Source organism: Dryas octopetala, chromosome 6, assembly GCF_963921425.1.
Source record: "Dryas octopetala chromosome 6, drDryOcto1.1, whole genome shotgun sequence".
Lineage (NCBI taxonomy): Eukaryota > Viridiplantae > Streptophyta > Magnoliopsida > Rosales > Rosaceae > Dryas > Dryas octopetala.
This window is the reverse complement of record NC_141371.1, coordinates 14,397,597-14,411,698: the sequence shown is the minus strand read 5'-3', so window position 1 is coordinate 14,411,698 and position 14,102 is coordinate 14,397,597. Positions and strand designations below refer to the sequence as shown.

At 36.3% G+C, this 14,102-nt stretch overlaps 2 protein-coding genes across 4 annotated transcripts; one reads left to right on the top strand and one right to left on the bottom strand.

Annotated features, from left to right (window-relative positions):
- Window positions 1-1,715: 1,715 nt before the first annotated feature.
- Window positions 1,716-7,162, bottom strand: LOC147282667 (glycosylphosphatidylinositol anchor biosynthesis protein 11-like). Of its 3 annotated transcripts, XR_015122846.1 has the most exons (11): window positions 7,022-7,162; window positions 6,324-6,406; window positions 5,961-6,210; window positions 5,782-5,847; window positions 5,579-5,621; window positions 5,218-5,272; window positions 4,756-4,804; window positions 4,374-4,441; window positions 4,108-4,216; window positions 2,638-2,741; window positions 2,040-2,170 (listed from the first exon to the last, which is right to left on the bottom strand). XR_015122846.1 is itself a non-coding variant. In XM_086246935.1 (10 exons), exons 3-10 carry the CDS (start codon window positions 6,141-6,143, stop codon window positions 2,066-2,068), a joined length of 678 nt encoding a protein of 225 aa, XP_086103061.1. In that variant the 5' UTR covers window positions 6,144-6,210; window positions 6,324-6,406; window positions 7,022-7,162; the 3' UTR covers window positions 1,716-2,065. The 3 variants fall into 3 exon arrangements, 2 of the variants coding, with proteins under 2 accessions (XP_086103061.1, XP_086103062.1); XM_086246935.1 differs by lacking the exon at window positions 2,638-2,741 and having other exon boundaries at window positions 1,716-2,170; XM_086246936.1 differs by lacking the exon at window positions 2,638-2,741 and having other exon boundaries at window positions 1,716-2,170; window positions 7,032-7,137.
- An 86-nt stretch (window positions 7,163-7,248) lies between these two features.
- LOC147282666 (pre-mRNA-splicing factor) lies at window positions 7,249-13,612 on the top strand. Its single transcript, XM_086247849.1, has 7 exons — window positions 7,249-7,379; window positions 8,691-8,828; window positions 9,574-10,407; window positions 10,500-10,643; window positions 12,413-12,516; window positions 12,977-13,045; window positions 13,215-13,612. Exons 2-7 carry the CDS (start codon window positions 8,696-8,698, stop codon window positions 13,374-13,376), a joined length of 1,446 nt encoding a protein of 481 aa, XP_086103975.1. The 5' UTR covers window positions 7,249-7,379; window positions 8,691-8,695; the 3' UTR covers window positions 13,377-13,612.
- The last annotated feature ends 490 nt before the right edge of the window (window positions 13,613-14,102 follow it).

Sequence of the window (14,102 nt, the reverse complement as noted above, 5' to 3'; positions counted from 1 at the left end):
TAGTAACAATAATTGCCACTGTTGCACAATAATAATTAATAAAGTATTTTTTTAATTTAAATAATTACTGTCCTATAATAACAATGATCGTCTCTCACCACCGAGGCATCTTCTTCTTCCTCCCTCTCCTTGACCTGCACCTATGTCCCTCCTCGAGCTCATCTTCTTCTTCCTCCCTCTCTCCCCTAATGCCGCCCCCTTCCGCCCTGCGCACATCTGAACTGGCCACTCCTTTCTCTCTCCCCCTCAGTTTCTCTCTCCTCTCTCCTCGCTGCCCCATCCCCTCCCCCTCCCCCCGCATCCTCTCTCTTTGCCTCTCCTCTTTCTCTCAGTCCCGATGCCAGAGGACCGGCTTGGTACCGGTTTTTTGCAACCGGGCAGGGTGGATCTGTGGGTTCTAGATTTGGCCTTTAAAAAAAAACCTAAATTATTCACTTTTATAATAATGTAGTATATTAGTAACTATGTGGGGGATTATGCACACAATAAAAATATGTGGGAAGCATTAAGCATTTTTTAAAAATTAAAAAGGAAACCGAAAGAAAAAAGAAAAAAAAACGAGAAGTTGAACTGGGAAATCCCTTGAGGTGGCCACATGGACACGGTAGACTTAGGCTACGTATGAGGGGGTTTAAGTTGCGCCAAAGGAAAATCCGCACAGCAACTCTGTCTCTGTCTCAGGCTACATTCATTTTCCAGGTATTACATTCCTATGAATCTGTCATCCATTTCTCTTCTACTTTGCGAGAATCCTAAGTGCTATGATTTGAGCCATCAGTATTATGTCTGTTGTTTTGAGCTTCAGCAGCACTAGTTTTGCTTGTGTAAATCTTGTTGACTGGATATTCTGGCTTACCCGTAACTGAACATTAGCATGACTTGATGAAGTCGCGTCTACTCCCAACTCTAGCAGGTTCTGTAGGTTGGCCAAACAAGTATTTGAATTCTAGATATCAGCCACTCAAACATATTGCATCCTTGGATTACATCTGATCATATGTCGATCATATGTCCATATTTGAGCTGTTGCTTAATTCATCTGTTTGTATTGGCTACCTAAATACTCCCTATACTAAGAATATGTCGAAGACTTTTCATGCTTGTTTGTGGGTGATTTAGAAAAGCTTGTTCACCATGCAGGAATTGTCTGTGGGGTTGCAACATCTGTGTTGGTTGCTGTTAGAGCTGGAGGAGATGTGAAGGTGATGAATTTGGAGGAGTTTGTGGAAGTTGTACTTGGCCGAAGATACACAAGTTCTGTCTTGTAACTCCTCCTTTTCCTTTCAATCCCAACAAAAGAAAAAAAAAAAAAAAAAAGATAACCTCCCCTTGTTCCTTTCCAATGGCTTTTCGGGTCATGCCCTTGCCAATGCTAATGAACTATTATGGTTACATCTAAGTGCCTAACCATTTAGGCTGTGTAGGGAGATACAGAGTTATCATTTCATACATATTACTAGCTTCAATGCAATGTACACAACACAATCAGAGATCATTGATCCGGTCTTTAGTACCGAAAATCACTTAAGAATGGAGGATATATTTAGCTATTAAACTATTGTCGGTGACATGGCCCAAAAAAAAAAGAAACTATCGTCGGTGCATGCAAAGAAACCCATAAGTTAAAACTTAAAACATAAGAAATGAAATATGTTAAAAGGGGCAAATTTTACATTTAGGGCATAAACTTTGGAGTGAATTGGGGTACCGTAAATTGCACTGGAGGATTTATCTTGGACCGTGCCACTGGAGGATATAAAATTGCATTTTGTGTCATCATGGGACATTTTATAATTCGTTAAAAATAGATCACGTGTCCATCACATGATCATTTAATGAGGATAAATTGATCTTTTCATAATAAATTATAGATATATTCTATTCAAACCCTAAATTTACCACTAAAAAAAATGAAACTAAATTCTTTCTGTACCTCATTTTCACAATAAATTTGCATTCAAGGACAAGAATCTAGTTTCCCGAAAAAAAAAAAAAATCTCTATTAAATTATTGGTCAAAAGTTCCTACGTAGACTGCAGCAAAAAACATTTGGACATCTCACTTCTTAGTCTCCTTTGACATGATGCTGCACAAGTATAAAGCCAAACGATGCCACGATTCCAACCAGGTACCCAACAATGGCTCCAAAACTCACACAAATAGGCCATTCCTGCAGAGCAACCCATCAAGGCAGATGCATTCAAATGATCATACAAGTTACTCAAACACGTACAAACAAAATAAATTATCTTGCAAGTTAAAACTTATTAAATAACCAACTTGCAACACTATGCCTCGTTTGATACTTGGGGTTAGATTGGATAGGTTAAATTGCTAGATTAATGTGTATTAAGGAAGAAGCATTTAACTCGAAGGAAGAAGATGAGAATAAGATTTATTACTCATAAGGGAAAACTATCCCTTCCTATCCCACAAAAATGGTGGGACTAGTGAGGATGAGTTTTCCTTTATGGCTAATCCATCTTCCTCCCATCTTCTTTTTTCAAGTTAAAAGACACATTCATCTTCTTCCTTGAATATACATGAATTTAGATATTTAACCCATCCAATCCAATTATATGCATCAAACAAGACCCATGACTTGTGATTGTGAATGCCCACTGTTTTAGAACAAACCTTCAAAGCTTTTTTAGCGCTAAACTGTAGAACAAAAGTCCAAAGTAGTTTAAGAGTGGTTGTGTCATGTATCAATAAGATCCACCACAACCTAAAACAAAAAACTGATGTTGTAAACCAAGTTAGCATCTGTGAATTGGCAGCCCAAAAGAATCATCCTGTAATACTCCATGTTACAGGACACACGTCAATTTTACAGAACTACATTTGAAGTTGTATTCCAAAGTGGTGAACAGTGACTCCAAAGTCATTTTGGGTATATTTATAAGAAACACAATAAATGGCAGAAGATTCCGGTCTTGAGAACCCAATCTAACCCAAACCAACTCAATAGAATGTGTATCGTGAAATATTCTTAACATGGTTATTATATGGGTAGGTCTTAATTTATTTGGAACTTAGGAAGCTGCCATGCTCATTTGATTATCACCAAAAAAAAAAAAAACAAACTTCCCTAGAATCTCCAGCCATGTATAGAGTCTCTACTGCACCAAAATTCCTGTACTCCCTCTAAAATTACCATGGTCAACTTTTCTCATTTTCTCAAATATTTTCTCAATGGTTTGGTGTCTCTGGTGGCAGTGTTGGTGCTTATCTTTTGACAATGGAGATCTCTACATACAACATGGCTTTCCTAGCGTAGACTTTGGAGTCACAACTGCGAGATCCCCAAGTGACACTCAGAAGGGTGTGACCCAATTAGTAGAGAATATCAACATTCTCAATAAGATTTCTTGAATGTTAGCTGGAAACTAGAGCTCTTCAAGGAACTATAACAGACACTAAGACAGAGAGTCCAAAAGTTTGTTGAAGAGTCATCTACAAGGCATGATTACCCCAACTCCCTTTCTCTCTTGTAACAACACAAAGTCATTACCCACTATTTTGTCCCACTAGAGTGTGAGGTTTTTTTATGGAAGTCATGTTTAACCATAATATTTCAGAGCTAATTAAAAACCTCATCAGATGATCAAGTAATACATCTAGATGGCACATTTATTGCTAAAGGATGCTGCTGATAGCCAAGTGCCGTAATAATATCTCTTCAAAACAATCCGTGAAAAAAGATTGATGAGAGCACTCGGATGAAAGATTGAAAAAGAAAGAAACTTAGAGACAGGTACTCCTAAAGTCCCTAAAACTTGGCCAGTTTTGCACAGGTACCAGAAGGCCGACTAATTTTGCAATAATAACTAATGCAGCAATTTATTTAGTCACCTAATTAAGGTGAATTTAGAATGATCTTTTCTGACATAATAGTACAAGTACATATGGGACTTCAATATTTAAATTCTAATTATGTGCAAAGAAAAAACTTAATTATATTATTTGAAACGAACCATCATACATGAAAAACACAGAAGAAGAAGATAATTAATTACAGATAAGATTCCACAAGAAGAAAATAAATCTTACAAAACAACGACAAGCATAGTAATATAGGGGAAAAAGAAAAGAGACAATTAGTACCTGCCATGGACGTTCCCAGTCAAGCGGCATTGGAAAAGCCCCAAACCAAGCTCCAATAACAATTCCATGTGCTGGTAGACAAATCATATAATCTACAGGTTTGATAAGCCTGCAAGTACATAATTGAACCTATAGCTAGTATTAGTTTAAAACAAATACATTCTCTGCTGGAATCATTTTTCATCATACCCAAATAACGATTACAACTAAAAGATTCATACGGTTAAACATGAGAAAGAAGAGGGAACTAATGATAGGAAACTTGCTTTGTACATGCAAATATGCGTTGCCAATCCGTCCATGATGAACCAAAAACAGAAGCTGCAGGCACAATCTGAAAAAACACACAAATTATGTTAATAAATGTATCAAAAGCATAGCGTGACCAATAAGGGAATGAAGAACTAAAAAAGGGAATAAGAATCATTTCAGTAAATAGAGGGCTGTAACTAAGAGAATAAAATTATTTAATTCATTGACAAAAAAAGAACTGCATTTCATTAATAAATAGATGTCATTATAAGTTACTCCAGACAATGAGTGCGAGATAATAACAAGTAATATATAACACTGGAGCGAAGCTTAAAGAAAGTTAAGAATCCCGGCCATAATACTCTAAAAGTAGAAGTTAAACATTGTAAAACATACATTGAACAATGACATCGCAAGAGACCAGCTAATGGTCTTTGGTAGATACCTGTGTCAGAAAAGGAAAGGGGGGAAATCATGACAGATCGTAATACAACTAAATTTATCAAATGATGAAATTGTGATCAATGGACCATTTAAAAACACATCTTTCTTGATAATTCTGAAAACATAAATCACACCAAATCCTCAACAAGTCAAACTTGCCAACTAAAAATATCCACCAAGACTAGATTTACATTCTTTTCTCAACCAAAAAACAAACATGTCAAAAGGGATTGAGTTTTAGAAAGGAAGGTAGATAATGTACCTTATAACGATGATGTTGATGTGATGAAATTCTAGTTTTGTTCAAAGGGAAAAAAGGGTGTAAATCTATGCCCTTCCAACCTCAAATGTGACTTCTACTTTCAAAATTATACTAATTAATGACAAAACATGTTGAGCTCTTAGTTCACATACTGGATGCCAACAGGTGCACCCAACGCAATTGCTCCTAATCCATTCACCACAACCCCTACAGAGCGTAAGACACAACAACTTGTGATATTTTCTTAATGAATATTGTTGCAAAAGAAAAGCTCAAAATAAAAAAGACTTTGCACTTCCTATAGTAAAAATTCATAAGGAAATTCTAGAAATGCAACTTTGTGAATGCATGAAGCAGGAATCAGAATTACACATCTCTAGTCATGGATATAACTTACATTTCCTTAGTTAGAATTTTATTGATACCATTTAAAACCAAATTATTATATACAAGAATGCTTTTAGAATATATACAAATAATATAGCATAATACAAAGTTGAAGTGCGTACTAACCAGCAGGAAGCCCAAGTAGGCCATGTCCCACAGCTTTCAAGTACTGTAAAATGACATTAAAGACTATAAGAGAAACCACAATTAATCACAAGTCACAAAAAATAGTTTTATGATTTCTGAGAAAACCAAGGACTACCCACTTCTCACACTTCCCATCAGTTTCTCAGCAACCGAACAGAACAGCAAAGGCATAAAGAGCTTACGGAGCATCGTTCATGGTTCTTCCGATACCGACTGTAGAGAAGGATCACAACTGGGCATTCGTAAACCTTCAAAACAAAAAAACCCAGATGAAAAAACAGTGTAATCAGCCAAAATCGATAGAAAATTCAAAATTTGGAGATGAAACAGAGAAGTCAAGTCAGAGTGTGCGAGAAGGTACGCAGATCAGACGGAGGGTATGAGAAGGATGGGAGACGAGGTTGATGGAGTGCACATTGTAGGCAACCCAGAAAGCTACAGATAATCCTAAGCCGCAGATCAGGTGGACTACGAGTGCCTCTGTAGCTGTTATTGGTTTTGAGGAGGCTTTAACGGCCAACTCCTTGTTCTTCTTCTGCTTCATTGTTGTTGTTTTTCGTTATGTTGCTTCAGGAAGCAGGGACAGATCCAAGATTTGAAACTGGGGAGGGCTAAAAAAAACCTCGACGGTACGAGGAAATTTCATTAATAAACAGAAAAGATACACCTAGCAACCTTCTAGCAATGTGAAACTAAGAATTTAAGATTGAAATTTGCAGCTTACCAAACCAACAATAATGAAATATACAACTTGTTTTCCAAACTTCCACTTCCAACAATCAAGATTGAGCTTAATGAACTTGGCACCTGAAATTTTCAAGCAATCCCACATCAATCAAGTTGATCACATATGCTTTTACTAATGAAATCTGTGTCCATATGTTCGGACATCATATACTCTCTAACACTCTATGGGACCAAACTTCGTCTTCTTTTTACTAGAACTCTATGATTGCTTTTATGGCCATCGGCCCATGGCTTGTTCTATTCAGGAACTGGAGACAATACATATACAAGTTAGACTTTACTAAGTAACAAGAAGGCAAATAAATATACAATAAAATTGAACTGGAGTAATGGACTTGCTCTTTACCCCACATACATATACAACGCAAGTATTGTAACTGATGATTGGTAATGGAGAACCAAAAGCTATACGTTTAACAAAAAAATAATGTGATTTGATAAGAATTTGGGTAATATTGAAATGGGTATGGCTCAGGTCATTGGGAATTTGGGCATAAAATCCAACAAAATAAAAAATTCCTAAATTTAATCCCTAAATTCAAATGGGGTTCTCAGTTCTCACATTTAAACCTAAATACTCAAATTTAATCCCTAACTAACTAAATTCATCCCCAAACATTGAAACTAAAAATAAACTTAGAAACAAAAAAAATGGAAGAGATTCAAGAGAAATACCAGCCCATACCGAAAATAAAAATTGAAGGCGATGATTTGGATGGCTGGTGAGTGGTGAGAGCGTGAGACTGAGTGAAAACTGAGAGTTGAGACAGAGCGAGCGACCCTCCAGAGCAAGAACGAAGAGTGGTGTGGTTTTTTTTTTTTTTATATATAAAATAATGCCCTGCACGTGTGAAAGTATGCACGTGAGTCACGTGACACGCTAGAAGGAGCACTTCCTAACTAATCCTACCACTAGTCCTCCCTGAAAAGCCCCAAAGTTTGAGAAGAAGCAGAGCGCAAGGCCAAGGGTTCCTCTCACTCTCAAACCCTCACACATCTGCGTTTCCACTCACTCTTCCAATCCAGTTCACAGGTTCTACTCCTTTCAATTCACTTTTCTATTTCTCTCTCGAATTTTTGAAACCCTAGATCGGGATTATTTTCAAGTCTTGTTTTGTTTCTTTAGAGAAAAATAAAAAACATATTGAATGATTAGAAATGGAAATAAGGCGTTCGTAGGAAAACCTAGATTCGGATTATTTTTTATTTTTTTTTCAATTATAAACCCTAGATTAGGTGTTTGCGTTCTTGGGTTATCGAGAAAACCTAGGAAGATTTAAGGGAATTTATATTCTGGTCTTAATTTTTGTCATTTCTGTTATTGCCTTCGTCCCACGTTTGTCGTGGTGTGTGCTTCAGTTTTGGAAAGTAGAGGTTTATTTGGCCTTAAGTAAGGTTCATGGATCAAACAACAAAACGTTTAAATCTTTGATTGCTTAGGATTTCAATGAGTTTTCAGGAATTTTTATCCGTTTGAGTGTTGATAAAACACAGTAAACAATTAAATTCATATTTTTTTAGTTTCTCTTGTGCCATGTTAATTCTTAGAAATAAAATGGATATATAAATATTGTTAAGAGGTTTCTAGGTGGTTGTCTTCTAAGAGTTGATCCTGGCCGTTGGATTTTTTTTTTTTTTTTTCCTACTGTTGGGATTTTAATACTGGTTTTGTGTGTTCTAATTCCGACTGCAGGAGTGTTTTAATCTTTAGATCTAATGGCCTGAGATTAGTTAGTTATTTTAGCTATTTACTAGGGTTGAACTGTATTTATATTGTTGGCAGAGCATTCCATTTTCAAAATTTGTGTAAATTAAAGGATGCTGCTGATTCTAACCTACATGTATGTGTGTGCGTGCGGCGTCTATAATATCTTGGGATTTGTGAGTGAAATGTCTACGAGGGTCATAAGACTATAGGAAATCACAATGTTGGGTTACCATTTTCTTTGTTCTTTTCAGTCATATTACACAGTACACAAACACAGAGTTTGGAGCATGGATTTAGACAGTTCTTCACCTTTCTAGGAGTAGGAGAAATTATTGTTTGTGACTGCATGGATTTAGACAGTTCTTCACCTCTCTAGTTGTAAATAATTATCTCCATGAATTGTATCCCTCAGATGCTTTTTCTTTGCTCTTAAGCATTGGTTCTCTCTCTCTCTCTCTCTCTCTCTCTCTCTCTCTCTCTCTCTCTCTCTCTCTCTCTCTCTCTCTCTCTGTGTTGGGAATGGGGGTGGGGTTGGGGGTGTGTGTCCGGTACCTATAAATTACTTTAATTTTAAGTTGACTTCAATAAAATCAATATTCATGCTAACCTAATGATATTGGTGCTGTCATGTGGTAGCCATCATGGATTCAAACTTAGACCCTCCACCCATTGATAAAGGTGATGCAAAAACAACATTTCGCAAGCCTTCAAATGATACAGCCAACAGGAAGTATCGGCGTCGTTCTCCAGTTAGTGGGTCTTCTTCATCTGATGGTTAGTTTTTCAATTTTTGTGTTGATTTTCAGTGAGTTTAAATGGTCCTCAGGAGTTATCCTGGAAAAAGTCACAGTAAATTTGACAATTTGCCTTAGGTTCTTATACCTTGTTTAACGAATAAGTAGAAGGGGTTGATTCTACTTTCTGCTCTACAAATTATAAGCTGATGCTTGAAGTTACTAGAAGACAGCGTATATCAATTGATTTCCTTCTTTTTAGGGTTTTTTTTTTGCATTTTTTTTTTTTTCATAAGTATGGGTCAGGTGGCTTAGCTGCATAATACTTGTGTTCTTATGTTCATCAAAATTGATTCTCAGTGAGGTAAAATAGTGACTCCGAATTGGAATGAAATGATTTTTTTTTTTTTTTCTGGGTCAAAATATGGGTGAGACCAACGAGGGTTTAGTCGAGTTGGTCAGGCTCATGGTTTGCTCCTACGTGGTCCGAGGCTCAATTCCTCAAAGGTGCCTATCTAGCTATTTGCTAGAGTTTCCTGTCTCCCAAGGATTGTAGGGTTTGGCAAGGGGGGGTGGGGGGGGGGGGGGCAGTTTCGAATCAGGGTTCACCTAGGGGATTTCTGGGTATCAAAAAACTAAATTAATATGGGTGAGGGAAAGAGATTTGTATTTTTTGGTGATGGTCTTGCAAAACTTTTTCCGGTGATACTTGAAGCAGTTTAAGGGTGGTTTGGTTAATTTCCTGTATATTTTGGTCCTTATGTAGCCTTTGGAAATTTTTTCAGGGAGTCCTATGCGTGACCATAGCTCTAGCCCAAAATTTTCAAGGGAAGACCCTGGAAAAGTCTCTGAATATCGGCCAAGGAAAGATGATGGGAGGGAATTAGACAGGGTTTCAGACAGGAGCTATTATGGAAGAAGCAGTAATTCCTACAGGCATTCCGATAGACAATCCTCCAGAAGTTCACATGGTTACTATACGCATGATGACTACATAAAATATGACAAGCATTCGAATGATGAAGAAAGAACATACCAGAAGTCAAATTCTCGGTCTGGTAGGGACTCAAGGGGTGGTGCTCGTTCTGATCATATTAGGTCAAGAGACTATTCACGACATTTGGACAAATATTCTAAATATGATGGTCCTGGTCATAGGAGCAAGGATAAAGACAGAGAATCTTCGTTTCTTGAGAACCAGAAATATAAAGAAAAGGACTCATCATCTGAACGAGTTGTATGTGGCAGGAGACATGGACATTTTGAAGATATGGAAGGGGAAAAAGACAGGCATATGGCGGACAAAGAGGTTCAGGATGAGAAAAAAGATTATCGTAGGAGTTCAGGAGATTATAAAAGTGGACGGAGAGATGATGATAAACATCGTATAAAAGAAGGTTATAAGAGTGACTTGAAGGAAATGGATGATGAAAGCCTTTCCAAAGAGCAAAGGAAGAAATATGATGACAAGGAAACTAACAGGAGCAAGGACCGAATCATTAGAGAACCAGCAGAGCGGTCTGAAGATAAGGATATTTTTAGGAGAGAAAATCAAGAATTTACTGCAAAAAGACCAAAATTGTTTAGCTTGGATAAGGACATTGATGGTCAGAAAGATGGTAATGGATTATTTATGTTTCTCCATTTAATGTTAATCCTTAAAAAATATTTACTTAAGTCTGTTCTCCAATAAGTTTTACTCTTTGATTAGTTTCAAAGTTTACAACTACAGCTGATGGAAGGGAGTCTTCAAGTTCCAAGCAAGTGACTCTTGGGAAAACCCAGGCCAATGATGCAGATTTTGCTAATGATATAAATGCTGCAAAAGTTGCTGCGATGAAAGCTGCTGAATTAGGTATGTGATACCTTCATCTAAATATTACCTCCATAGGATGATATTGGCGATATTCTATATGAATGTTATAAATATCTATATCAATACACACACACACAACAGAGTGGCTGTAGTAAGCAGTTAAAATAAGTTGTTAACCTTAGGTTGCTGCATCTCCTTTTACGACTAGGATTAAACACTTAAGGTGGAAGTGTTTAAATCCTGGTTGTGGGAGTATTTTTTTGGATCTAATGGTTGAAGATTAATTAATTTAGCTTCTTATTTTAAATCGTTACTAAAGTCTATATATACAGTAGCGTTTTAGTGAGGAATTTAGTTGAGGTCTTGCATCTCAAATGTTAGATAAGATATGAATGGTGAGATGCATCTCATCCTTTTCACTCAACTTAAGTCCTTATCTATCTATTGTTTAGTTTCTTATTATCATTAGGGTGCTATGTTGCTTCCCTTGGCCGAAGCACTAGTTTTTAGTCTGTTTCTAAAATAAGAAACATGTTTGTATGTATTGTTAAAAATCTTATTATCTTTAGGGTACCATGTCACGTCCCTTGTCCCAAGCCTAAGGTGTTAGCCTTTCGCAAAGAAGAAAAATAAAGACAATAAAGTTACTTCGAAGGTAGTCGCCTCCACTAGACGTTCTACTCTAATTTTAATTGACTTTCATTTACTTTTAATTATTAATCACAGTGAACTCTTAAAGACATAAAGGATAGAGTTTGTTGCTAAACAAACTCCTACGCACAAGGAAACACATCTGCTAAACAAACTCCTTTTTTAACACAACTTTAATAAAGGCCAAGTAAAAAAAAGTAAGGAAACTTGTCCAAACTAATCCAAGGAGTAAAACATAAACAAACTTATCCAAAGAGTAAAACTGAAAAACCAAAGCTGCTCAATTAATGAGAATATGACTGCATTATGAAGCTCATTAAGGAGATCCTTTGCTACTGGTATTGGGCAACCAATCTTTAACTGCGGCATTGTTTTCTTTCTTCTTTTGGTAACAAACTTTGGCATTGTTTGAAGAGCATTTAGACAATGTGCTCCAAATATGACATCATAACCTCCAAGAGAGAAGAAATTTGTTGCGATCAGAACTCCTTGAATGTTAAGATGAATATTAAGACATTTTCCTTTACTAAATAATTGATATCCATTAGCCGCCATAAAAAGAAATTGAACAGATAGGAAGACCAACTTAGATGCAATGGATGGATCCAAAAAACTGTGAGTTGAGTCTGAGTGGTGAATGTATTTCTAAATATATTTCCTTGACTAATTACTAGTTGACAATAATTTTTCTCAGGGGGTGGCTGTTTGAATTATTATCTTTTCATTCTATAATTTGAGCAAAATTAATTTCCTTGTTTTTTTCCAATTTTTTTTGCTTTAGAGTCCTATTTCCAGTAGGTATTTAGCTATGAAAACAACACATGCAGATGTAACACGAAATTTTGTACACCTATCCTACTCAGTGAAATGGAAATCCATATTTGTTCACATTTGCATGGATATGCGGCAAAATAGGTTAAAAACTGTAGAGTGGAATGTGTTCCTACAGTTTTGATGTAGCATCCAGCTAGAAATATAGCATAGATAGCTCATCTGTCTTGGTGGATTTTTAATTGTGTCTCAAGCATCGTAATTCTATATTACTTTGATGGAATAATCAGACAGTAGATACTAAATTCAACTACTGTGTAGATTCAATGAATTGAACCTCCCTGGTTCTGTTTACTTGGTTAAAAAGTTGTTTTGCATATTGGCAGTTAATAGGAACCTTGTTGTTGGTGTGGGTCCTGTGGGATGTATGACTGCTGACCAGAAGAAAAAGCTGCTGTGGGGAAACAAAAAGAACACAACTGCAGAAGAGGTATCTCTTATGTTATCATTATAATGGGTTTCCACCAATAATATCTCCTAAGTTACAATTGTGGCATTCATGCTTATTAGCATCACTAACTATTATCATGTGCTCTTCATGTGAAACGTACTCCTATGACAGTATTGTTATGTTGAATATAGCACTTGTAAATATCAATAATCTTTTGGTATGCAACATACAATATTTTTCTCAAAAAATTGGCATAAAGTTTGTATCTGCGATATTAGTTCTTATTTTGAGAAAAAAAAAAAAACAATTAATAATAGACTAATTAGCATAGTAAGTATCAGCAACTAGAAAGATAATGGAAGTTGTTGAGAGAAAGTGCTATTTACTTTAAAAGTTTTCTACAAATATTTACCATTAATGGATTTGGGTTTATTCTGCTGTTTCTCGGTCTAGCTTCTCTCTGTATAATTTGATAGATGCCATTTTTGAATAATTACAGGCTGGTCACCGTTGGGATACAACTTTGTTTTCTGACCGGGAAAGACAAGAAAAATTCAACAAACTCATGGTAAATAATTTTTCTTTTATTATATTTATATTTATTTTGTGAGTACAATTAACATCAAATAGAATTCTTCTATCTTTTTCTGAACGACTGGCTTACGCCCCATAGAATTTCCACCTACTAACACAATTTTAGAGTCTGAGGTTGCCTTGGTGCCTATGGCCAATTGTAGGGTGTGAAGGGCGACTTGAAGGTGGAACACAAGCCCGACAATCAAGAAGAAAGCGAGCTCCTCCAAGCCGAGAAGCAGAAGGAACTCCATCTGGATTTAGAGAAGCAGTACACTGCTGGACTACGAAGAAGAGATGGCCGTACTGTTGGATTAGGTCTTTAATCTTCAGATTCTTTTGTACTGCCAATACATCGAGACGATCTGTTGTACTATATAAGAGTCATGTTTCTTATGATTCTATGCTGACCCATGTAAGAGATAATATACTTTCCTTATTGGGAGGCCCAGATCTTGGAGGAAAAATGGTCTCACATGGCAATTTTGCAATGTGTAAAGATAGAAATTCCAATTGCAATATGCTTGGTATGGTATGGAATCAAGCTCCATATTTCCCGTTTGTTTTCCAGCAATCTGAATTCATGTGTGTGCATTTTGTGTTTGTTTTTCTCATTGTTTGTAGTAATCTATATCTGTGTGACTGCAAGACAACTTTGGGCGCAGGATTAGAATTTTGTTTTTTTTTTTTTTTTAGGAGAAAAACGCAGGATTAGAAGTTAAGAGCCCAATCTCAAGGCCATTATTGTGTGAGCAATCTTTTGTTTTATTTTTTCTGAAATTAGTCTTTTGGTGATTGCAAAATTGTATTGTGAATATTTTTTCTGTATGCCGTTTTTTATTTTGGAAGTTATATATATATTTTTTTTTATTTGGACTCAGCTGGGATTTAGTTGAATTTGTTATTCCCATTCTAATTGTGGTGTATGGATTTTAATATTCGTCTGATTAGTGCAACGAGCCCGTCATGCCTGGCAACCCCTTATCTCTTTGCACCTCAGACCTAATCCAACAGCATTCACCTAGAACTAAAGGCATATATGCATCTAAACT